General features: G+C 40.2%; 1 protein-coding gene across 11 annotated transcripts in view; it reads right to left on the bottom strand.

The window, feature by feature from the left end:
- msi2b (musashi RNA-binding protein 2b) overlaps nucleotides 1-26,821 on the bottom strand; it is a 264,095-nt gene that overhangs the window by 26,837 nt on the left and 210,437 nt on the right. For 7 of the 11 annotated variants that reach the window (XM_061055586.1, XM_061055581.1, XM_061055578.1 and 4 more), the window contains one exon: nucleotides 2,926-3,045. In XM_061055586.1, coding sequence (XP_060911569.1) covers nucleotides 2,926-3,045 — 120 coding nt within the window. The remainder of the gene's footprint in view (nucleotides 1-2,925; nucleotides 3,046-26,821) is intronic. The other 4 variants (XM_061055589.1, XM_061055583.1, XM_061055590.1 and 1 more) reach the window with 1 other exon arrangement.

Consider the following 26,821-nt stretch of genomic DNA (forward strand, 5'->3'; position numbering starts at 1 on the left):
GCCCTAACCTGTTGGAGATGATAAGTGTCATGTAGTACCCTGCATCATGTTTTTATTATCCCGTGGGGCTGTGATGTGTTTCAAAACGTTCCTATATGCACTTGGCAGATTAACCCTAAAAATGCAGATTATGCTGTTTAAGAAATTACAATTTCAAACACTGTACAGAGCACATCACTGGTACAGTTAACACTTCTTAATTTTATATGCTGATGTTGTCAAACTAATGAATTATACTTAATGTGTGTTTGATATGTGAAAAATTCATTCTATCCTGTAACAACACTTTTATTATTTCTGAAACTTTGTAATTAGTTGAATTCACAGAGCACCATGAAATCAAAGGTTACTGTGATGACCACACAGAACCAGTTTGAAGTTGTTTTTCTGGCCTTGCAGATTCTCATTGTGGTCAGTAATGCATGAAGTCTGTGAGGAATTGCAGTATTTTAAAGTTTAGAACAAGTGTAGAGGTAGACACCACAGGCTGAGCTGCAGATACAAAGCAGATTAAACTTTGTGAACACATACTATGTTAGAAGAGTGTGGAAAAACACATCTATAACCTCAGTCTAAATTAAATCACACAGTCTGAAGAGACATTTCAATCTTAATTTTCAATTTTAAATACTGTATCAAATGTAAAAGTTGTGTTACTTTTAGCACTTTTGCATGCTATTGCGCTAATATTGTTAAGTTAGTGCATAAATAGTTAGCAACATTAGCATTTAGCTCTAAGTGTAGTATGAGCCCATATTACCATGAATTTGTAATATTAGAGTTTTCGATGTGGTCAGCTAAGACCGCAAGCTAACGCTTCATTGTGTGATTTACAAGCTTATTATTATTAATAAAAGGGACTAATGTAATTTTTTTTAACGCATTATCCCAAGAGGGCGCAGAATCTCTCTTTCGTCTCTGTAAGGAGTAAATGCCCAGATAATTGTCTGGACTGGTGCAGCACTCAGCCTGAAATTCGCACACCATTCCTAGCCTCCTCTCCATCTTTCCCTGGCTCACGCTTCAGGTTACAGGTGCAAACAAACATGTGTGTTTTATTTTGGTAGCTTACACTAGCCGGTGAAGTGCATTTGTTTTGTCCATTAGGTTTAATGCCTGGACCGAGACCTGCATTATTTTATTTTTGGTTAAAGAGCATTACTTCTTATTTCAGCAGCAGATAGTGTGGGGGTCTGAGGAAATTGGAGTTGAGAGTTATATGGAAAACATAATTGACCTTTTGAATAGTGTTGTTATTTATTAGAGGGATACATTTTGCACAAGAGGTTAAAATATTTGTATTAACATCCCATCTGTGACAAGGTCTTGACCCCATGTAATTAGGAATATTGGAACTATAGGAATATTATGTATTAGGCTGTTTTATTCCTGCAAGAGTAAAGGATTGAATCATCGCCTGTTTTCATTGACCTGACATCGCTTGAATTCATACATCAATTTATAACATAGTATAACATATAGTTAACAAATATATGTGGTCTCCTTGTGAGGGATCAGCACAGAGACATGCAGAGGGACCAAAAAAAGCTGGATGATGATTATGAAAGAGAATTTCAGCACAGAATGGTCCTAATAATGTGGCTGCTGCATGCCAAACTCTCTGCCTGACAGACAAACTCACTCTGAAGCACTCTTGCAAACTTTTCAGACTTTTGAAGTCTTCAAAGATTCTCAGTGAGACTTCAAACACTAACAGTGAAACCAACTCAAAAGTACATAAACCTGCTTTAGATAATCAAACATGGCTGTTAGGCTGACAGGACTTGTGAAGGAGTCTTTTTTTTTTTCTCTGTGTTCATACTTTCTGTTTCAGTATTCGGGGAAGGGAGCTGTGAATTTGTTCTTTTACTGGTGGGGGAATTTTTAAGTCATAGTAAAAGGGACTGATAATAAAAGTCGCATAAACAATGAATCGATTGTCATTAGTGTCCTACCAGAGTGTTGACAATTTAAAAAACGGTGATTACTGCAATATTTTAGCTAATCTGGCAACATCGGGTAATTGTCATTTGAATGAGAAAATAAATGGGACTGTAATCCATTAGAGTTACTGAACAAATACCCATTACATTTGTTAAACATTTAAATGTAAGTTATATGGGGTAACCATACAATGTATTACTTGTTTAAACTTGTATTTTCAGACGATTTTGATTGTTTTATTTTTGGAGAAAAAACTCAAAGAGGGATCAAAATTGTAAGTAATTAAATAATAAAAACCTTATATTACCTCTTTTTTTTTTTTACATTACATAGTGTGTGAATGTAAAACTAAGTTAGTGTTTTGTGTAGGAGCTTTGAAGCATTTTTTTGCCTGAATGGGTTAAGGCACAATTTGTAGAGGTTATATATTAATTAAAATGATATTAATCAAATTGAAAGGTAGTTGCAAGAACAACTAGCTTATTAATAATAATTGATTGAAGGTTAACATTTTAGTATTCGAAGCTCAATGTAGTTTGTATGAATCTGAATTTGGTTATTGCTGAAAAATTGTTTAGTGTGGTTTTGATGCATTACACACTAATAGAAGAGTTGGTAAAAATGTAAAAAAAATGCTATTACATTTTTTTAAGTTTTAAAAAAACTGTGTAAAAATCTAATTTACCAACTCAAAATACTCAAAATAATTTATGGGTTAAACAAAAAATTTTGTCAAATATTGCAATATTTATGAGTAAGATCAAAGTAAAAATTTTTACAGTGTGAGCATCTTGTATAAAATCTCTCCTGTATGTGTGTGGTGCCATCAGTCTAAGCTCACACTGTGTGTGTGTGTGTGTGTGTGTGTGTGTGTGTGTGTGGGGGGGGGGGGGGGCTCAGGGGACTATGTCTATGGGGAGAAGCAGAGCAGGAGAAGTTGGAGAGAGCAGCAGCCACACAGAACATGGACAGAGCGTTTACCTGGCCCTGTGCTCTGTGGGTACGCCAAGTAGCCGCCTCTTCCACGGGCCCCCCTACCTGAGCCACGCGCTGCTGCTACCGCCGCCGCTGCCACCGGTCCGTATGCTGTCGCTGGGAAGCCTGCAGGCACACACATACACATGTACATCACTGCCTGCTCATGGGAAAGAGTTTGTCTCTGGGCTACAGGAGCATGTTGCATAGGCACCGAGCTTCTGTACAGGAGAAAGCTAAAGCTGACAGTGACACGGGCTCATGTATGAACGACATGCTACAGTAACCCAGAGATACAGAAGTTCACTGGGACAGTAAATCATTCAATTCTTTTGTTTGACAGACCATCTTTTTATCATTTTATTATCATGACTGAATCAAATGTGAACCGAGTCACCGAGGTATATATTTGAGTCATTTTTAATCCAGTCACCTCAATCAATTAATATATCATAAAATAGGCAGGTCTAGTTTGTACTCTGTGAAATATTATTTACAAAGACCACTATGAGTAAGTAGTTCTACCTGTAACGTAACAGCATCATTCATTTATTTATTGTATTTATTATCTTACCAGACTCAATTTTCTTGTGTTTCTAATAGAGTTGGGGTATATGCTTTAGTCCTGATGTTAGTTCATCAAAATGCTTAGGTGACAATTTGATGTGTATTGTGATTATATACTTTATTGTGATTGCATACTATCTACTATTGGGATATGCTCCCTTTTTAAACAGATACAAAAATGAATAGTAGAGATTATAATATCATGAGTAATATTTCTATAAACAATGCACATCACAAGTCAGTCTGCTATTTTAACATCTATTTATTATTTGAGGCTGCTCTCAGCTCAGGCTGGCTGAATATCTGGAAACAGGAATGACGTCAAATTGTCAGAATATTTATCCCTGGAAAAAAAAAAGGTTTTTGATTGGCCCATAAAAATCATGAGAGTTTAGAGAATCATTGTTCTTCACACTGCTTTTTACTACACATACCTAGCAGATTCATTTTTTTCTTTTTTATAATATTTATTTTCGAGGCTTTTGCCTTTATTTAGACAGGACAATGGATAGGGTAGGGAATGGGGAGTGAGTGGGGAATGACATGCAGAAAAGAAGCCACAGGTTGGACTTGAACCCGGGCTGTGCAACACAACCACAAGACCATCTGTGCCCCAATAAAGCTGATTCTGATCTATCAGCAGATTCTTACTGTAGCCAATTTAAAATCCCGAATTGATCCAGAAACAGAAAAAAAAAAATCAATATTCATGAGCTACCTGCTGATAAAATAACAATAAGTGAGATAAGTGCAGCTTCAACATACTTGTCATTATGCTCATGAAGGGGAATATCAAATCACATTCACTCTTTAAAAACACCATAAACGTCTTACATGAGAGTGACTTTCGTGGAACATTTACAATGAAACATTTTTATTTCATATGCATGTCCGAATGAAAAGGTGCATATTTGTATTCATCCATACAACTGTAAGTAAACTGACTATCCCAATTCACTAAGTCCCTGATTATAATGGAGAAAGGATTCGGCTCTGGGGGATGTTTATGTCACATGCTTTGGATGAAAGATTACAGCCACATCTGAGCTGCATAGACATGGGCATAATAGTCCCTCCTCTGGGGACTGTCCCTGCATTTTGTTCGGGAGTGCTCCCAATTACTGCGACTTTGTATGGAATCAGAATCAGCCACTGTAATGCAGGACGGAAAGCATACCAGATTTTTATTGTTGGAGCTATTCAGGTGGAAGATATGGAGTAGAAAAAGAAGAAAAAAAAAACATCCCCCACAATCAGATGGAGACATCTGTTGGATGATTTGTCATTCAGAGAGACTTCAATCTGTTAGCTTATGTGAAGACTGAACAAGTCTCTTGTGCTTGTTTCGTCTTATGTAAACATTCAGACTAAGTCCTCCAACGCTGAGATTTTTTAAGCTTGTAAGCATCCATAAATCAGTCCAAATTGTCAGTTTATGATACACTAATAAGACCATGAAAAATATAAATCCACTTCTTCTTTAGGGTCTGATTAGTCCAACAAATATCAGCCTAATAATCAGCCTGTAATTAAGCCAATGCTGTATCTGTGAATTGTAATTACATAGTTGGCCTTAATGAACACAGTAGCTAGAGGTGGCTGACAGAGGCTAGTCCATGCCCAGGGCCCAGGCTCCTCTCTCTGCACAGGAATGGCATGTCATTAGCTGTGATGAGATTCCTCACTCTGGGCTCAACACCGTCAATGCCTAATCAGCCTTCTGAAATTATCTCCACGGGAAATGCTTTCCTCACCAGCAAAAAGAAGATATCTAAATTCTCTCAAATTGAGCTTTTCTCGAGGTCTTCATGTGTGTTTTTCTTCCATGTTTGGGGCCACAATGTGGAGAGACTTTCGCTTCAGACATTACAAAAATGGTGCGGGACATCTTAGAGGATTATTTCTTGAATGCTGTAGAGGTGAGAGGCGCACTGGCGGGTGACCCATTTTTCCATGTGAGCCTTGTACTGCTATTCCACCGTACAAAAAGACTGATGAGACCGACGGGAGGGAGGGATGGGAGGGATGGGAGGGAGGGTGAAAGGAGAAGGGTCAGATGAGCCGCAGCCAAAGAGAAAAACACATAGCTTTTCATCAGCTGGCTGAGAAGGAGGTAATTCACAACTCTGTCGACACAATATGACCATGAGTGTGTGTGCGTGTGTGTATGTGTTAGGGAGTGAGGTGCCATAACACAGCGACTGGGTGGCAGGTGAAGAAGAGGAAGAAATGCCACTTTGCCACCCGACTATCTAACAGCTCCGAATAAAAAAAGGGAGAGTTAGGCAGCGTGGTGAAAAAAGGCAACAAAAAAAAAGGCAACAAAAAATCCACTGCCACATTTATGTGAATGATTCCAGCAGCTTAAACTCTACTCTTTCCTCTTTTCACAGAAAAACCCCTACAATTCAAGTCTGATGCTATGCTCATGATGGCCATCCACCCCTGCATTTCCACTTACAGCGTCTCCATGGCTGCTGTGCAGAACAGTGTTCAAGCAGCACCTCTCCCTTCTTCCCCCTTTTTTTTCCCTCTCTCTCCCCCCCTCCTAAGTGCTGAATCTATCTTCCCCCCGCTGCCATTGTCATGACACCCCCAATAGACCCACTGGCTTGGAAGTTAGTTGCGGGCAAAGTTGTGGTGAGAGATTAACTTTGCAGGATTAGGTGGGTTAATTAATAGATGGCTGCTGCTCATTGTTTTGTGCTCACGCTGTAAGAAGCCACCCAAGAGAAGCGCTGCAGCATTAAATCAATTTCATGGCCCTTTTATTACTGAGGAGATAAAGCCAATATTTAGCTTTCAATTCTTCACAATTATTGGGCCCCTGCTTTGCCACTTGAGTGGCTGCACTTGGCTGGGGACAAGGACACATCTGTTTATGAGCTGTAGAGGCCCGGGGGCCTTGGTGTCTGGACTCAGGGGAACTGTCCTCAGCTTTTCCCCCCTCAAAGCCTGGAGCAGAGAAATGTAGTCTTCTTCAGGAGAGCATGCACAGAGGAAGAAACATTTAACCTGAAGAGGCCGCTCATTTTAACCCTATAAACAAAAAATAGACCGCTGCATGGAAAGTCACATCTTTTAGATATATCTATATTTAGAACAAGAAAAGTTGCAAATTTCTGCAGATGATCCAGTCTGAGATTATTTTACTATGACCTCTCCACACTTGCTGCAAAAAGCTTAAACTGCCTTTTTATTCTGTCAACTAATTCAATCCAGTAGTTCCTGTAATCCAGTAGTAGTAGTAGTTCCTGTAATAACAGTCAAAACTTGAAAAAACTGCAGTGTTCGTTACTTTGTTGCCATTAATCTTTACAAATCGGTGGCACCTTGTGGCCACTTTGTTTAATTCCAAACTGTGAGCCATCACCCAACACCAACATCATAGTTGTAGTAATATTTTGAATTCCTAGTTCTAGCTTCTGGTGTCAATTTTTGGACTGTTGAACTGCTTCATTATGAAAGACAGTTTACACAGAAACTATACCCTGTGTCCTCTGTTCTCAAACTGACCTTCTGTCGGGTCAGAGAAATTGACAGTTTCAGACAACTTCTTTGTATGTTGTCCAAAATCTGAAACTATTGTAAGGTGTAGTGTATAAAGAGTTGAAACAAAGAGACTTTGTAATTATTAATATACATATATACAATACAACGTAAAGTGGAATTGTTCAGTTCTACCTGCACCTCTATTTTGTGAGTCTGTGTGAACTTGACTGAACTGAAGTAGGAGGAGAGATGCAGTCAGGGCAGTGTCATAGCGATCAAACAGAACCTTGCAATTTTTGTGTCAAGGTTTCCTGGGATTTCTTGTCTGCCCCGGCTGCCTGCACTGACCGGGTCAACAGCTTTGTTTTTCTCTATTATCAAGCAGTCAAAGCCCTTTGCTGAGTATTATGCTGCTTTTACAGAAGAGAAAGGGAGGTGATGTGATTGGTCAAATCAATTCTGGCCCCCATCAAAACAGCAGATGATATCGCTGTGTTTTCAAGGCTGCTTTGCCGTTTCCATAGCACAATTTAACACAAAAACTATCACCTGATAGTTAGTTAAGACGAGCCCCACTTTGCCTGCACTTTTACTCCCTGTCAACGACTCATCAGTGTACTTTATTTAAACTTCTTCTAGTTTAGACCTTCAACCCTGGAAAGTAGGAAGGGGCAAAATGGTCTTACTCCCAAGTCCTCGAATACAACAGCTTGTTTAGTGCCCAAACACTTAAAAAAAGAAAGAACCATGGTTTCATTCCCACTTGACTTCTCTGAAATAGTTGACTCCCTGTTAAGTAAGGTAGGCCTTAATAACATATATATGTTACCATAAGTTACCTATGTTACCTATATGTTATTTAGGTAATTCATGGTGCATTCGTTACACAACATAGATCATAACTTAACTGAAACTATTTAAGATTTATTACCTGAACTTATGATCGCGTAGATTTGGTGCCTATTCCTTGCCAAACTGTGACTGTTTTGCTAAATACATACCTAATTGTTGCAAATTGAAAAGTCATAGGTTTATTTTTAAATTGCAGACATGTACTGTTTTTAATACTCGCTAGTCTCAATGGTTTATCTTAACCAGCTCACCTAATGTGGCATGAGCCCTGCAGGAGACAAATTGATGCTAGAGCTGTACACCTAGGTAATTTTTTTGAAGCATATGTCTGAGATCAAGCTGTCATATAGGAATTGGGAGCTAAAATATATTGGAGATGTGGATAATTGTAGCACACTATGATCTTAACTTTTGCTAATAGAGCCCTGACACCCTTCAGATTATCTCAGATCTTATCCTAAAACACTATTCTAAAACATGTCAGCAGGTCTTTTCGGCATACCACCTTTCCTCATTCCATTCCCACTTTCTGTTCCTATTACTCAAGACGGCGTCACAATGAAGAGTTGTTACATTATGCATCAATAAGGTCCTATTTATGTCCTAGTGGTCTGACAACAGCTTGACTGATGTTAATGTAATCTGTACTGTTCTTTGGCCCCAAACTGCCAGGAGTGGCTCCCTCGTCATTGACAGAGGAGCCCCATCAGTCACAGAGCAGTCGCTCATTTCTGCTCTAAGAAGACTGTCAAGTGTCTAATGCACAGGAGGAGCTGAGGGACAGCCGAGACTCTGCAGAGGCCCTATGGATGAAGTAGCCTATGCACACATTTTAGTATCTAATAGAGCCTAGCACATCACTTAGATTGATTCTCAGTGGAAATATGGAGTGGAGTAATTTAAGTATTAAACATACTAAGAAACTCAGAATAGGAAGCATTTAAGATTTTCTAAACCAAGATTTTAGCTTTATAGCACACAAAGAAGAACAACTAGAGCCTGGGTTAGAGTAGTTGCTAACAGAGGTTTAACGGTACGTCGCCTGTGACTTTGATAGGGACAGAGAGGGTGAAGAAGTCCTTCAGCTTGTCAGTTTTGGACGTAGAAAGAGAGAGATGGAGAGAGAGTGCGAGAGAGGGCTCTCCCTCTCTGTCTCTCAGCAGAGAGAAGGGATGAGTGAGATGGATGAGCAGAGAAGGACAGCAGTAAAATCAAAGAGAGACAAAGAGGAAAGAGGAAAAAGAGAAAGAGAAAAAATGAGGCCAGGACAGAAGTGTCTCATTGGTTCTCACTGAATTCTCTGAGGGATACAACACACAAAATATTTCTCAGGAAACAAGATTACATTTTTACTCAGGTAAAATGTATAGATGTAGTTCTACAAAAGGCTGAAAACAAACCAGCAGATCTGAGCATTTTAATAAATAATTTTTTCCTGTCAGCATATGACAGTCAGAAGGACAAGCCAGCGGAAATAAGTGTGTAGATAAGTCAGAGCCGAGGCAGTGAAGCACACTGCCGCCTCCTCAGGAGGAGAGAGGCATGCAGAGAAGGAAAACTGACTCCACTTCACACTTTGCTTCATCAATAACCTTTGATAAGATACAGGGTAACACAAAGAGACAAAATAACAAAACAAAGGGAAAATACATATATATCAAAGTTACAAAAGAGACAGCCACCTAGAAAGACATCTTTTCATCTCCAGACTGACAAGTGTCCCATTGTTGTCATCCTTCAGCGTTACTTTGTTGTTGTTGAAAGCATCTCTGGGTTGTTATCAAAGGCATAAATCATAGAGTGGGAGAGAGAGCCGGCCAGGTGGCTTTCATATGAACTGCCGCACACATGCTCACGTTTCAACCCTCCTCTGATCAGCGAGACCTACAGTGCACACACAGGTTTCCCCTCGTAGACAACACACTCAGAGATGTTTGGGAATGAGCCAGAGAGAGAGAGAGAGAGAGAGGGAGACAACATTTACATGCACACCAATAATTCAATTATAACCAGGCTAATGCAATACGCATATTATTGCAACTCTCGTGTAAACACCTTAACCAGGTTATCTTACTCACATTAAAGGTCTAATCAGAGTGAGCGTAACTTGATTAACAGAGCCGGGTTGCTTGTCAATCATCTGAATTAATTTTGTCATGTATGTCTGGTTTCCTTTTTGTGTTTGGAATCTGTGCACGGGCCACAAAGGTCACACATGATGTCATGTTTGAAGAAGACCGGCTGGGGAAGAGAAGGAGGAAAAGTTGAAGCCAAACCAAATGGTAACTCAAGTAGTTAAACAGCATTCAACAACACTGTGAGGCAACTCATTACACTTGGATAACTTGACTTAATATCTTAATGATTTGGTTTTGAAGATTACACACACACAAATTTTCTTCACACCTGGGGTGTCCAGACTTTTTGGACAGCAGCTGCCCACCCAGGACACTGAGCTACGGTGCAGCCCAACTGCATACGACAAGACGTGATATTTCACGCAAGACCTCGCTTCTCGCCTAGTCTCTTTGCTGCTTGTGGGCGTGAACCATGGTGCCAACTGTCAATCACAGCAGAGCGCACACCACAAAGGTTAAATACATTTTTTATTTAGGCCAAATGTGTCAAAATTCAGAAACTACATTACACATTTCTCGCACCAAATGCTTTCAGAATGAGATTTCAGTACACTGTTTATGTATAAAAAACAAATATATATTACGAAATAGCTGCCATGTTGTTTCCAGTTTGAATGCTGGCAAAAATAGCCTTTCCTGTCAATCTGAATCGATTCAAAATGTCCAAAAATTGATTTTCAAAACGCATACTCCTATGTCCTATCAGTACTTTTTCATCAACAGCCAGCTTGAGCACAGCCAAGCTGCTGCTGGAATTTTCTTCCATGCACCCTCTCACCCTTCTTTGGTAGCCTACATAGATGCAGCAGCGTAGAACTAACTACCTGTACTGTCTGTGGTGAATTAAGAAATTCATCCTGTCCTGTTTTCAATGAAGTCAAGCGTTAGAGCGCCAACTGGAATCTTCTATCTCTTCGGAAAGCAGAAGTCTGACCCGATGTAATCAACATGCAGGGTGTGCAAAATGAAAGTGAAGTACTTCAGGGATAATTCAAATGCTTGAGTTTACATAATACACTTCCAACCGAGTTAAAGTGAGTGGAACAACCGCCAAAAACTGCTGACTGACGCACATAGCAACACTTTACCAATCCACCAGGCAATACTGAAAGGACAATACAGATATCCATCGTCCTTCACATTTCAGAGATATTTTTTAGGTGTTCCTCTGTGTATTTACAGACCAGCTGATAAAAATGTTACAAATATTAAAACTGTGTAATCTTGAACACATTGCATTGAGCTTTTAAGACAAAAATTACAATTTGCAGCTTCTTAGTGCACAGCAGGACTGGAGTACATACTCTAATAAGCAGCCCATTTGAAACATGTCTGTAATGTATTGGGAATTGGTTTGAATCAAAATACATTTTTGAATCAAATCGTGACCCAAAATATCGAAATCGAGTTGAATGGCGAGATATTAAAAGATTCACATCCCTAATGTGAATCTTCATTCATAGAATCTACTTTAACCACCAAAATACAGGTATCACACATATTTTACTTACCTGTATAGGTTTATTTAATTTAATGGAAAAAAAATCACTGCATGGCAATAAATATATCATCATTAAATCCTTTAAGTACTCAAGAAAAATATTCATCTCTGAGAGTCAAAGAAAGACAACAAAAGAAAATGTCTTAATTGAAACGCCTCAAAACTTACTAGCCCTCTTGCAACATATCACAATAAACTGGACTGAACATCCTGTCTATGCCAGGGCAGACAGCTTATCAGTATTAAGGGGTGGCCATTCAGGTTTCTGTAGGGCATAATGCCAACCACATGACACACCCTGTCTCAGTTACAAACAGCCCTTTTCTTTTTACTACACTTCAGACTGCAGCTGCCTTCCTACAGTTTGTACAGTACCTTACATGCAGTATGCATCCAACTGGGAGATCCTACTTCATCATAACCTTGCTCCTTATACTTTGATCCTCTTGCCCATACCTCTGCTGCAATTTAAGGCACATCTCTGCACTCTCTCTGCCACTCAGTTGTTGAGACACTTCTTCTGCTGTGCAGGGGATTGTGCGGTAGGAATGGTCAAAAAGACATGCTGGCATGCAAACAGCAAAATATGACTGGGTTAATAAGTAATTCCAGGTATTTTTTTGGCACATTTGACATACATTAATTAAAAAATATTACATATTTTTAATATATTATAATAGAATATATATTATATATATGATTTCAATAGCATTTAAAAAAAAAAAAACAGGCATTCATTTGAGAAGGTGCAAGTTGCATTATGGGAATTGTAGGATTCCAGTTTTGTTTGGAGCCTGGCACGTTATAGTCTACCCGACTATCTCAGCTCTCTCTCTCTCTCTCTGCTCTCTTAATGTTGACTTATCATTTTTGAACCTGATTCTTAAGTTTATCTAAACATCATGGATGTGCAAAGACCTAAAGTGCTGGAGATTTCCTATAATTCAACAATTCAGAGTGATTATCTGTGTGGAAGCACATGTATGCATTATGTAAAATCACTGTAAAAGAATAATGCAAACAGCATAGAGCATCATTCCACACGTAATACAAAGAAATGTCAAATTGCAGTGCCAAACATGTTAAGAAAAGAAAATGTGTCTTTGGTGTGCAAATGACTTTGTGACAAAAAAACATGTTCTAAAATGTTATCTTACACAATGGAGAGGTTAACTAAAATTACCAATAGAGAATCACAAAAACTGAAGCTTTTAAAATAAGCGCCTAACAGTATGCTACTGCTACATTTTAATATATCCCACATATAAAAAAATACCAGGTTAAAATTGATCCAGCATGTGTCAATACTAGCACCCAAATGGTCGGCAAATCCCATTGGCACTATATCAGGTTAACCCAGAAGTGTCAGTGTTATATTGAACTGTAATAAATCAACTCTAACAGGTGACTTTCAGTGTTCAGTATTATGAGACACTATAGCGGAGAAAGGGTTGATGTGTTGGTTAGGTTTACAGCAGGTAATGTCAAATTAGTGACTGCATTAAGCATTTTTTACACTGTATCTCTTTATAATCTGGAGCTGGCTATGGTTTGTCATTGGAGAGCTTTGCCCTGAATGTTTGTGCGGTAACACTGCTGGGAGAGCTCTGAATACAGCCAACATATCGACTCTTTCACACCGAGACCCCTGACCTGTATACAGTATGATAAGAGTAGCCAATTTTCTGTTGCTCACTGATATGATCGTACATAAATCCACTTCTGTATGTGCACAGGTGTGGGTCAGTGTGTGTGTGTGTGTGTGTGTGTGTGTGTGTACATTTTTGTTTGTGTGTGTCCCTTAACCTTAGCCATGGGTCTCTTTTTTGGCCAAAGATAACAGTCTCTGTTTGTAATGAAACCATTTGGCACACTGATCCTGTGCCATTAAGACTTTGTGGTTTTCTGATTGGGGAGAGAAAAAGTCAATTACAAAAGTGGAGTGAGCCCCGAGCTCTGCAAAGCTGGGCTTTATGGTGGTAATTGCACATGGTATCTTATAACTTTGAACAAAATGATGAGGCCAGGAAGGAGATAGATTTGGTAAAATTCCTTTCCTTTCAAAAAGCACGGAGAGGAAAGATCCAACACACTGCAGGAGAACTACTCTGTTCCTTTACAGGACATAATCGAGTATTAAAATTAGCCTGACAGACCAAGTCACATCATCTCATCCACTGTAACCATTACTCCAGTAAGAGGTTGGATAGAGAAACTGAGATTATACAGATTTCTGAATGATTATGCCACAAAAAGATGATCTGACTTCATCTGTCTGCTAAATCTACTGTTACGTTAGCATCATCAGCAGTAATGTACAGCGAGTAGTTGGTCGAAAAACCCCAACAGGATGTTGCAGGTCTTGTTTCAGCTCATTATATGGCTGCTTGAGAAGGATATTAATAACTTGCTTTAGTCTTTGCATTTGAATTTGAATCTGATTTTATTCATCGAGAAATAATTGTACTCCTTCTGCTTAGCCAACAGTCCCTTATATTTAGTGTTTGAACTATCTCCATACCACAATTACACCCTCCAGGATTCTAAAAATGAACCCAACTATACATATAACTTTTTCATTTTGTGTCTTTCAATGTATTCATGTGTCTTATATTATGTTTGTAATAATATCTGCTAGCTGTTTGTCGGAAAATGTTGTTACCTGTGCTGCTACCTGTCTTTACTAGATACTCTGCAAAAATATATTTTAATCTAAATGACTTGTTTAATAAAGGTTAAATTAAAATAAATTGAACATTCATTGAACTGAACATTTAAAAACTGAACATTTTTGCTGATTGTGAAGTATAAGAGGGTCCTTTATTGAGGTTATTACCTCCTGAACAACCAAAATCTGTTGACATTTATTTCCCATGAACAAACCTTTAAAAACTGTTTCAGTACTCTGTTTCATTTAATGTTACCTTCATGTGTTTTTATATTGTTCTATGTCAGCCAGGTCTTTGTTTTTCCTTTTTTTTGACAAGTTGTTTTTGAGTTTATCAACTCTCTTGTCGAATGCGGCTTCTGTGGCCCTTCATGAACCAGATTAGCAGAGTAAAGGGGGAGCAGTCAGAGGGAATGTAAGAATCACTAACACAAGAGTTATTGAACTTTTTACAACCATGAGTATTTGCTTCAAGAATCTGTCCTACTGCAGGCTGTGCCAATGTGAGGGATCTTTGCCATTTTTTCTGTAAGACAAATGTGTGTTTTTGTTACCAGAAGCAGCGTGACGTCAATACCGAAGCTCCAGCTACTCTACTGCACAGACACTGGGTCCAAATGCACAGCATGTCAGCACTCCTCAGGAGGGTATTTTGACTTCATCTTTGTACAATGGGAGGAGGTTGACGTGCATCGTCCATCTTTATATACAGTTTATGTTATCAACAGGCAGCTGTTAATTATACCAGAAATCTGTCTGCAGCTTGATTTGATTAGATGTGGTTCTGGGATCCGATTGAATCAGAACTGCACCTTTAGCAACTGCCTTCTCTTCATTGCTGGTGTCTGATGTACTGAAATAGTGGGCATGTAATTGACCAATCAGAACAAAGTTTTCAATTAAGACGAGTTACATGTGATATAATGGGTTGAATTTCTCTTCAGGAAGGTCAGAGGTGAGTCAGGGTCGAGGTACAGACCCATCTCACAGAGCTGGTATGGACTGAGTGGTTAACTCAAGGACACTTCAGCAGGGCGAATTCTTGCCGACAAGGGGGCTCGACCCAGAGCCCTTTAGTTTAAGAGTGGTCTCAAGCTCACTATATGATGTCAGTCAAACTGGGATACTGAATTGCAGATTACCTTACCGGTTAGATGACATGGTGTGTATACAGTATTTGTTGTATAGGCTTCTATAGACCTGCATAATCCCTCTGAAGTTAGAATAAAAAACTACATTTTTTTATTTTGTTATAGAAATACCCTCTACTTGAAAATTCCTGCATCCTTTAAAACTGCAGACTCTGCACACACACGTCAGCCAGCTGTGTGCCTCTGAGTGTGAGTGACTGCGATGTGGTGGAAAGCTCAGTTTCTTCAGTACTTCAGTTCTTAGTGACAAGAGCGCCGCTTCTTTGTAGCTGAAGTGCATGGAGGCATAGCATCAAAGAGGACAAACTAGGCTCCTTATTGAAGAGTAGCTGCACTTCGACCTTTTCTTTATACTCCTTCCCCATACACTCCAGTCAAAAGGAAGCGGCTCCTCTGCTGCAGAAGTGATCTAAAACACATTCTGCTTCCACAAAAGCGACATCACTCTCTCAGGCAGTCACTCAATCGCACACACACATTCATATGAGAGTTAAAGAATGAGCACTGGAGAGAAAACAATAAGATGTGGGGGGGGGGGGGGAATGGAGAGGAAATCTCCTTGGAAAAAAGTTAAAAAGACGTTTGGTGCAAGAAACAGAGACACTGGTTTGTAAATGGTGCCGTCTCGGTTCACAACCCTAATATCCGAGGCAGTGACTTAATAGAGAGAGACAGACAGGGAGGACACAGATGTCTGACCTTGCAGTGGTGCTTATGTAATGGTCTGCTTCAGTGCATTTAACTGCAGTGCTCCTTTCCAAACCTGGGGATCAGTAAAGGCAACATGTCTCCGCAGTCCAATCTCCTCTGACATCACTTCTGACACCCAAAGAGTATGAAAAGGTCCTGTGAGCTCCGAATGAATCAGTTGTTATGGTCGTGCCTGTGCGGTCCCCATAGAACCAATCATACTAATTAAACTAGACTACTTAAGCCTCCTCTCATTAACGTCCAAGTAAACAGCCTTAATTTTTGATGCATTTTAATGCCCATCTCCCAGTTCTGAGGGAGGCAGCCGAGGGGACAGATGAATGATAAGGGGGGGGTTCTCTCAAATGAAAGTCAGTGCATTAATGTCACATCCCTGCTCAAGTTAAATATGTGATTCAGGCCTTGCTTTTGCAGTATTTACTAATTAAGTTTCATTATAAAATACAGTGTATTAATAAAATAATATCCAGCTTCAAAAACACTATTTCAAGACATGTGATTGATTTTACAGCCAAGTTAAAGCCCTTACAGACTCCACTATGTTTAAGCCAGCTTTATGCGCTGCAGTTACACAATATACCACTGCTCCAGATACAAGGGCAAGTAGGGTAAAAATGTGGCATGACCCAAAAATAGCACTGCAACACTGGCTCCCACTTGATTACCAGAGCTGAGAGCAATGTTTCCAAACATAGAGGGGCGGTATGCAGAGTGCTGTGTGTGTTATGATAATGAATATATGCATCCATGTTTTTAAACATATGCATTTATCCGTGCACTAGACAGTGGATGAGCACAACTGGAGGGCTGTTAGCACAGTCAGCAGGAGGCAGGGATAGAGGGAGGGAAGGAGAGGAGGGTGCCAGTTTGGGTAGACACCCAACTTGCCAGGCCTGAAGCTCTCGAACAGTGGGTGGCATCAAAACAACAGGCAGCAGACACTGAGCATGGTCTCACAGTCACACACATATTGTGCTCCTCTGCCTGCTTCCATGTCTGTGCTCCTTCGCTCTAGTCTCCTGCAGTGTCCAAAGGTGGCAGCCATGTGCGAGGCAGGGCAGCTCCAGTTTCATTTCTACACCAGCGGCTCAACAGCAGAGACATAATGAGCTTTAGCGTTGCCACTCTTCCTCTTTCAGCAGCTCATCTTCCACACAGCAGGAACCTCAACTGTGGATCTGTTTGCCTGTTTCAGTGTGTGTGTGTGTGTGTGTGTGTGTGTGTGTGTGTGTGTGTGTGTGTGTGTGTGTGTGTGTGTCAAGAATGTGTCGACTGTCTTGGCGTGAGTTAAGACCTGGGCAAATGAGGTGAACCTTCCCTTCCCCTTTCAGGAAATAGCCAGTATTCAGCCTTTCAGCATTGCCTGTGTCAGACTTCAGAAGCTGGTTTTTGCAGAGACAAGTGCACACATACACACACACACACACACACACACACACACACACACACACACACACACACACACACACACACACACACACACACACCCGAGAAGGAACATGTGACGTAACTTGCGTGCATGTGAGCGTGCAGACTGTCCAACACAGACTGACACTGGACAGAAAAAAATAAATGCACAGGACTACTAGTCCTCCTGTAAAGTACTGAGGGACATGTTGTCTGACCTCTGCTGCACCTGTTGAATCCATCCTGTGCATCTGTGTCATAAAAACACAGAGTTATATTGTCTTAACTTTTACAGCTATAAGCACATGCACATAAAACTGATTTAAGGTCAGTTACCGCAGACACAAAAATAGACAGAGCGTCACAAACTGTAATGTCAGAGACACACAGTCACTCCTGTCACTGGTTACAGCATCATGGCCTGGGGAGTTCAGAGAGTCTTCATGTGTGAATCTGTGAGAGTGTGTGTGCAGCCAGCATAGCTGTCTAGACAGAGAAGGCGAGAGATCCCCGCCCCCCCACCACTACCTCCAAAAGCAGCCTTAAGACTCTTTCATTGTGCCCTCTGTGTGTGTGTGAGATGTTTTGTGCACGGTCGTTTGAGTGTGTGAGGTCATGACGCTCCTCGTCAGGCCCTATTTTTAAGGCCCGCGACTCATAGAGTGCCCCGGCCTCCACAGACCCATCGGGCTAATGATCAGCCTTGGCAATTAAAGCCGATCTGTGAGTCAGTGTGGCATCAGGAGGGCCATCTGCTTCCAGCCCTGTAGCACTCACTGTGGCCTGTGGGACCACTTGCTGGGGTCACAGCTCGCCCAGCTCGAAGAGAGAGATGGTCACAGGATCCGAGGAACAATCTGCCGTGTAACACCAGTTCGATAAGCACCTGGTCTACTGATCCCGTGTGTCTCTTGGGTGCAGTAAAATCTGTCTCATGGAGGACAATGTTGCATGCACCCACGACACGGGTAAGCTCCTCATCAGCCTCAGGCCAGTGATTTTTTTCCACCTGCTGCAGAACTGGAGCCAAGAATTGCGGTACTTATTGTCCTGAAATGGGGAATATAAGATGTTGAGTACTTAAGTGAGGTTCAGATCTAGTGATAATGAGTGCGCGCAGAGTCCTAAACATAGGAAGCAATGAAGTATAAGCAAGAAGAAGAAAAGTTTCATGGGACAGCAAGTTTGAACAGGCACCTTCCAAACTTTTAAATGCAGGAATACAAAGGTCCATTGACACAATGGTGTATTTTCTGGATCCAAAAGATCTAAAAGAGTTCATAAGCCCCCTAAAAGGAAGGACTTGAGATCCATAAAAGTGTATAAATATATATTTAAATATTCAAAGATAAAACATTTATAATCACCCGAGTCCAGATCCTAACGCTGTTAGGTGCACGTCACTCCCACTCTATCTCTCTCTCTCTCTCTTTAAACATTCAGGTGAACTCTTACAGGGAAGACTTGCTTGCTTCAGGACCACATCAACATGAAGAAATTAATTTGCTTTGACAACATTGTATCACAGGAAAACATTTTCTCCTTCTATCTCATGATGGCTTAGTCTTCAGCAGAGGTTGATCCTACGAAACCTGACACACAGCGGTCGTACCTTATTGTCCTTGACCACCAACCTTGCAGAGGCCTCCTTTGTTTCAAAAGGTTCCAGCTCTATATATAGTCCATGTCAACACCTTTCCATCTCTAAACAGCAGACAGTTGCTAAACCCTGGGAGGCTAACTGGAGTTCAGGCCAATGCCCGGGTGTGACCTCTCGGCGCATTTATCACATGCTTGGTTAGCTCTGCCCTAGTTTATAGGGGCATGCAGCCCCCAGGAGCACTCACTTTCATACCAATTGCACAGGTCAGCAGTTCTCTTTCCCTATATGCCACCTGCAGAGAGGACAGCTGCTCCCTGTGTGGGCATACTTTTTCCTAGGGGAAAAGAGGGGGCTCCAAAGGTTAACACCTTGTTTTCACTGTTATTTACAGTTTCATGGAGCACCTCACACCTCCTATAGGTGTCACCTTAATCATACATCCTCTGTCACATTGTGTCCTGTGTTTAAGTGGAACAATCTATACTGTACCGTGAATGTTAGCGTAAAACATTAAGCTTATCATAAAATCATTTATTTTAGGCTCTGTGTGTTTTCCATAAAAAAAGGGTCGTCTGACACATCATACGACCTTACTGTACAAAACGGAGCATCGCAGCGCAGAGCTTTGAAGTAGGACTGCAACAAACAAGCCATAAAATCCATAAAAATCCATAAAAATCGATCATTAAAAGTGTTGGCAAAGAATGTAATGATCGATTTCTTGTTGTATGATTGTTGCATCACTCGCAGACAAAAATGATAGGAGGCAGTCTTGAGGGTTGGGACAGATTTCCTGCATCATCAATTAAATGCAATTGGTCCTGTGAATATAAATCAATCATGTATCTCAATACAGTTTGTGCTAAAGATACTGTCCAGCTTTGTTCGATGGTTTAATTGACTTCATGTTATGGTTTGCTGACTTTGCATTTATAAGTTATTACCTCAGAAAACCTGAAGGAAAGATTTTTGAAAAACAAGGAAATTCAGCCAATTTGAATCAGACACGCTGAACACAAGCTTCTTTAAATTAAGTTCATTGTGCAGCATAAGTTACCATGTGATCCACCAGAATAATGCAGGTTAAATGACTCCAGTCCTTCCATAGGCGGCTAACACATTGATTTTGCTTTGTTGTACTGCTCTCTGGTTTCTGGTTTGTGCTCATCACAAATTAAATAACTAATGCATGAAACATGTTTCCATTTTCATTTCTTTGAATCATACATGAAAACAAAATGCAAACCCTCATGTTGTGTGAACAGGATGGTCTTGTTGACAACAGGGCTACCCCGCAGGTTTCTCATATTCACGAGTCAGACAGGCGGCAAAACTAGAACCACCTGCTGGGCTGAGTCCTGTTTACATCCACAAGAAAAGTGAAACCCACTCCACTCTGATTTTAGGCTTCTGAAATGTCATTTTCTGTCACTTTAACATGATGGAGTGTGCTGTTGTGTTTCAAGCACGGTTGGTTGGAGGAGTTGGAGATGCAAAAGGATGGAGACTACTGGAGTTCTATCCCCACATATCATGTTTGTCAGGGAAACAGATCTGACACGGGTGAAGTGTGTGACGAGAAAAGGATTCGGCAACAAGACAAGAAAACGGATGATAAAACCCTTTACCAAACACAACACAGACATAGCTTAAATGTGTCTAGAGAAAGAGACATAAGGTGTACATTTTTTCAAAAGAAACAGCTTGGATAGTTTATCTCTTTTGCGTTAAAGTAACTTGTAACCCAAAATTACCCACCCCTCTGTCCTCACTGCACCCTCGCTACACTTACCGCTGCCCTCTCCCCTCCTTAATCACCCGTTCCCTCCGTTCTTTCACCACTTAAGAGGCTGACTCACTAGGCCCTGAGTTGCTGTTTGTCTGCCATGACATCTGGAGTAGCTGGATGACTGAGTGTTATGTCTTTCTCTCACTCAGTCTGTGTCTCTTCCCTGATGGGACCCCAGTAACATCTTCTTCCCTGTTTTTTTTTCACTGCAGCATAATGACCTCCTAGTAGCAGCCCTAATGGAGCCATAATGGTCATTTATGCCAGGGGAGGCACTGAGGGCACGGCGGCAGAGGTAGCGAGATGCACGGGAAGACGGGAGACAGAGAGGAGCACCTGGTTCACTCCTTCCACCTTTGCTTCCTTTTCCTTCATGCACGAGCTGCTGAATCTTAGTCTTTGTATGAATGCAGCTTCTGTGTGTGTGTGTGTGTGTGTGTGTGTGTGTGTGTGTGTGTGTGTGTGTGTGTGTGCATTCATGCGAGTTTAATAAGGACTAATACAAGACTGTAACAATAGAAAGTACCATTGTATTGAATGTGTGAGGGGTGTGTTCCTGCTTTTCATGTTCACATTTGCAGCTTTCCCCATGCATAATGCACATATGCATACATTATTTTCTTTCTTTAATTGAATTTCCCTCACACAGACATCATTTCTATTCATGCATACACCATACACACAATGGAATGAGCTACCATTCTTAAACATATTTCTTCTTCTTTGTTTGCTAGCACTACTAGAAGAGTATTAAGCGAGAGCGTTATTTTGCATTTATCGCTAAAAACGGTTTTCTTTAAAGCCAATTACATTTTAATATATGCAAGCCTCGGGGTGGTGTTTAAAAGAGAACGACAGCTTGATGTACTGTACAGCTGTGATCAAATAAGATATATCTTAAAACATGCGCCTTTATCACAACCGGCGTCTCAACTAGCAACCTTTTGCTTTAAATGCAGCACATCTCCTGATGATCCCCTGGGCACTGACGGTTGAATAACACAAACACAGATTCATCAGCAAGCTAATGCTAATTAGTCGTTGCATAAAAACAAAAACGTGTGTAGTTAGGTTCATTATGCCCTGTCAGTTCCTGATTTCTCAGTTTCTACAGATGATTACAGCTGCACTTTGGGTTAAGATAGAGAAACAATAGAATCCTATTTAATATATTTTCTTTAGTGCCAAAGATGTCAGATGTGTTGTTTTCAGGTAAGCATCATTCTTATTATAGGCTCAAAGTGAATGAAAAAACAGACATGAAATGAATTCCTAGAGAGCGAAAGAGTGTAGCTTCTCTGGGCTTTCAAAAAATGTAACCAGATTCTCTGGCTAAAATTTCAAGAGACAAACTGACGATTTAAAGTAAAATATTTGTCAGTCAGCTCAAACAGGGTGAAAACACTCCTCATCCCTAAAAACCACAACAAGAGGCAAAGATCTCGTTTGAAACTTGACTGAACATTTTTTTTCTCCTTTTTTAAAGCAATGAAAAGCTCAACAGAAATAGTACAGTCTTTAAATTCTGAAAGACTCAAAGTGAGGTCCTTTGTGCCTCTTTTGAATCAAAGATTATTTTACTTTTTAGTTTGCTCTTTGGGGCATGATAAATGTTCGCTGTGAAGTCTGATAATCTCAGTCAAAGACTCTAATGCTGTTCTTTCATACTTTGATACTCGCCCTAGCTGCCAACCAGCATGAGCAGAGTGGTGTAAAACATTTCTTATTTTGCTTTCATGTTTTCTTTGGACTAATGGAGACCATTCTCAGAACGCATCCTTTTGTTTTGAATATCAAATTCAAAGTGCATTATTTACTACTTCATGTGTGGTTGGACGACAGCAGTGATTAAAGGTTCTATTTTTTTTATTGAAGAAGACAACTCTGTCGGGTTATATTGGTTTTTATGTGAAATCCACAACAGGCCCTCATTGAGAAACACAATGATCCTACAGCTGGATGTTTATAGGCAGCTGTGTGTGGGTTCAACAGCTGAAAATAAAACTGTAGCTACATGACTGACATGCCAACTACTTCAGCTCAGCCTAAGTGATACTGATGCCCACATTCACAGATATGGACCAGCCTGACGTCACTCTACAGCTCTCAGAGTTTATCAGACAATTATAAACAGGACACCTGCCAATTGTGTCACCTCACTATAACAGCATATCATGTGTCCAGTTGATGATAGTAACAGATCAGATGCTGTTAAACAGAAATGAAAATACATATTTATTTTGATCACATGGTGTCTAGTCTTCAGACAAGTACACTGCAAGTGGGTTTCTCAAAAGAGCAGACAAGTCTGACGGCCTGATTTACTAAGAATGGATTGAGACCACGAACAGCTTCAAAAAGAACACTTGTTATCTGCTGTGTCTCAAGGTCTCATTCACAAAGCATATATCACTTATGGTACTCAGGTGCAAATTTGCCCATTAGGTTTGCTCTTGTTTTGCATCTGAATGTAGAGAGAAGCTGTCTGGACTTTTACTCTGCCACGTCAGACTAATTTAAACCCTGGTTATATTAGTAATAAAGTAATATTTATAGAATTATTTATAGATTATTAATTTTTACGTCATACCTAGGCAGAAGTGTTTTCCTGATCACTTCACAATTTGCATGTGAAATCTCTTGCATGACTGTGGGGCCGTTACCACCTTGTCTCAACAGGCAGTCATTTTTGCATTTTAACTGTGTGTGGCTATTTGCTGCAGTATTAGTGAATTACATGCTCTTTACTATGTATACGATTTGCTTAGCAATATGAATGAGACGGAGTCGTTATGACTCATCTGATCAGAATTAGCCGGTTCAAAAAACACACAATTCTTTTGAGTCATGTTTCCAGGATTACCGTAAATATGTATCATATAGCAAAGTGTTTAATCTTGTAACAATTGTCAATATTCTGCACATGAAACTGCACAAAGATCAACTCCAGTGCGTGAAGGATTCAGCATAATTCTCAGTTAATCTGAGAAAGTACATTTTTATTTTTCCCCTTTTTTTTTTTGGCAATTCTGGAGAATCCACCCTTCAGAATGGATTGATTTAAAAAGTTTCACCTTGTTTGGTGCACAGTTAAAAGGGGTTGTTTTTGTTTCAGGGGCCTCACTGCAAAAACTCTTGTATTTCAAGCCACCAGTGATGCCATTTGACTTAGTCAGTGGTCCAGAACTAAAAGCTATTCCAGTTGGATTTGTGGTCTCCACAATAAAATTAGGATGCCAAATATCAGTGAGGTAGGATACACTGAACTTTGTTTTGACCGACTGGATGTACAACCATTTATTAGAACAACTGTCTACAGCCAAAGAGTTGCAGTGGAGAAGTCAGTGAGTTTAGCACACCATCAGAAAAGTACTGTTTCAGTTGACCACATTTACCACCAACATTCCCTGTTAGTAGCTTGTTACTGTTGGATGAGGTAAGCCTGAAATCAACTGTGTGTCCTTATTCAGTAAGTTAACAAAAAGTGGGAGAATAAGACAGTTTGACTAAATCACTCTCAGAAAAATATTCATTTGTTCTCTGAACATCAATTTCTTTCTTTATTTTTGTCCTGGGCTGTTTCCAGCTTTTCAAGTCCTGGATGTGTGGAACAGATTTAAGTAAAATGAAAGATGATGCTAAATCACCTCTGTTTAAGGGAATGAAAGTACCTGTAGTTACAACTCTTTTCATGGCAGTAGCAAAACCACACAAGTCTGAGGAAGTGGTGTTATTGGAAGTTAAAGACAGAAACAGGCTGTGCAGAAGTCCAGCAGTGTTCATCTTAAACTGTGAAGATGTTTACATTCACAGAGCATGACAACACTCACATCTCACATGTCACATTTGCATGCATACATTACAGTCCGCTCTGCTTTCATTTGACACTGACAATACCACCGCTTGTGGAAAAAAAACAATCTGAGAACATTTTCTGACATTTTTCTGACACAATGGGATCAGACAGAGATGACTGCTCAAGTTATTGTATATATTTGTGTTACAAGTCAGAGCAGAGACAAACTCTAGTCGCAAGAAAATCAATGTAAAGCTGAGGAAAATGTGATGCTTCAATATCGGACACATTTAAGTGATCATTGTCATCTACATAGTGTTACAAAGAAAGGCTTTAATGAAGAGGAAACCAAACATAGACTTGTTGTTCTGGGGATGCTGCTAATCAATCTGCTACACCTCTTTACTATTTGTAATTCTGACATAATGGTAAACAAAGCTGTCTCTTTGATTGTCACTACATATGCAGTATGCAGCGTCAGTGCACTTTAGTTAAAGCATAACGCTGAAGCAAAGAGAGGAGACAGAAGTGTGATCAGCAGTGAACACAAACACAGATTGGTCTTTGAAAAGTGAGAGAAAAATCAGAGGGGGTGTCTTTACTAAACACGTCATTCCTCTTTCTGTTATTAATATGAATGTATGATCTCAGCGCTAAACAAGGGACCAACAGGCTTTAAATATGAGCAAAGATTAGCACTGTGCAGTTGTTAAACAACAGCATGTTCTATCCTGTATGTATAGCAGGAAATGTTTGAGATTTCATGGGCCTCATGATGTTGAACCTGCAGCTAATTTCCAAATTCTCAAAAAGTTGACAAACTCTGCATGTGAGTTTGTTCTGCAACTAAAGAAGCCCCGAGGCCTTTTCTCTGTCTAACTATAAATGGTTCTGTTTTGATTCAGTATATGGAAGCATGATTTGTTTTGTTCCTCAGACAGAAAAGCTCTTTATGATTTGTTTATGTTGCAGAGTGTGCATTATTAAAATCAGCCTTGTTGTTTTTCCTCTATCGCGGCATTAGAACAACAGCAACTTCTTCTTTCCTCCCTGTGGTCTGCACATGACTCATATGTCACACTGCCCCTAAAGCTGTGACATGCATGTGTGTTCTTCTCCACACTTATAAAGAAAGTGTAAGAACAATCCCTCTCACTGCAGCTTACTGAGACAGAGAAACACTGGTGGACTTTGGTTTGTCTGCCAACACTGATACATATACAACAGATTTAGGCACAAATAAATACCACAGTCTGAGTTTGTCCTTCAGGGAAATGTTCTGTTATTTGATCACTGCACGGACGAGTTTCTGACGGATCGAGAAAGATGTGATTTACATCAGTAAATCAGCGGGAAGATCTCTCATCGCATTAAACAGTATTGATGGAATTATTCTGTAAGCAACTCACGGCACACAAATACAGACACAGAGAAACATTCTTGGCATGATCGATATCAAACACACTCCGTGATCAATGTGTGAATTAATTGGGAGTGTCACCACGGCCAGCGTGCTAAGTTGTCAGATATTGTTTTAGAGTCTGCTGACAGACGGTCTGGCTGTACGTACATATCACTTCTCTGTTGCTTTCTGTTTTCTAAACTCGAATTCTGTCTGTGTTGTAGGGATGTCTACTGTAGCTCCTCTTTTTCTGTGTTCGGCTTATTGAGTTTTCTTTCTTAATTCAGTGCTTCATCACTGATCAATGTTTTATCACTGTTTTATCTTTATCTTGGACAATTGCCTGAGCACTGTTTTCATGTTAACAGTGGACCCCTGAGGGTTACTGGGAGTTAGAAGAAAAAAAACAACGCCTTGAAATGCTGCCAACAATTTACGCCTCTTGGATCCGGCCTGCCTGGTCCCAGCTCTACTTATTTATAGTGAAGCTGTGTACAGTGTGTGTGAGAGAGAGAGAGAGAGAGAGAGAGAGAGCGAGAAAGCGTTTGATGTTAAACTGAGGATGCTTCCCACATCTTAGAAAGCGAGGACACTAGTCAATATTTGGCCCGAGGTTATTTAATTTGGACGAGGAGTTTGATTCATACATTAAAATTTCCAATTACCCTGTCAAGAGATGAGCGAGCCCAGAGGAGGCTGTTTTAATCATACAGCTTTATCAAATGCTTTAAATTGAGTTTAACATGGACAGGATCATACATTCTGCCTCAGGGAAGGTGATATCCCTTAATTTGTCCTAAAGAGTAAACATTTTAAAAATCCATG

This window comes from Labrus mixtus, chromosome 14 (genome assembly GCF_963584025.1).
Source record: "Labrus mixtus chromosome 14, fLabMix1.1, whole genome shotgun sequence".
NCBI lineage: Eukaryota > Metazoa > Chordata > Actinopteri > Labriformes > Labridae > Labrus > Labrus mixtus.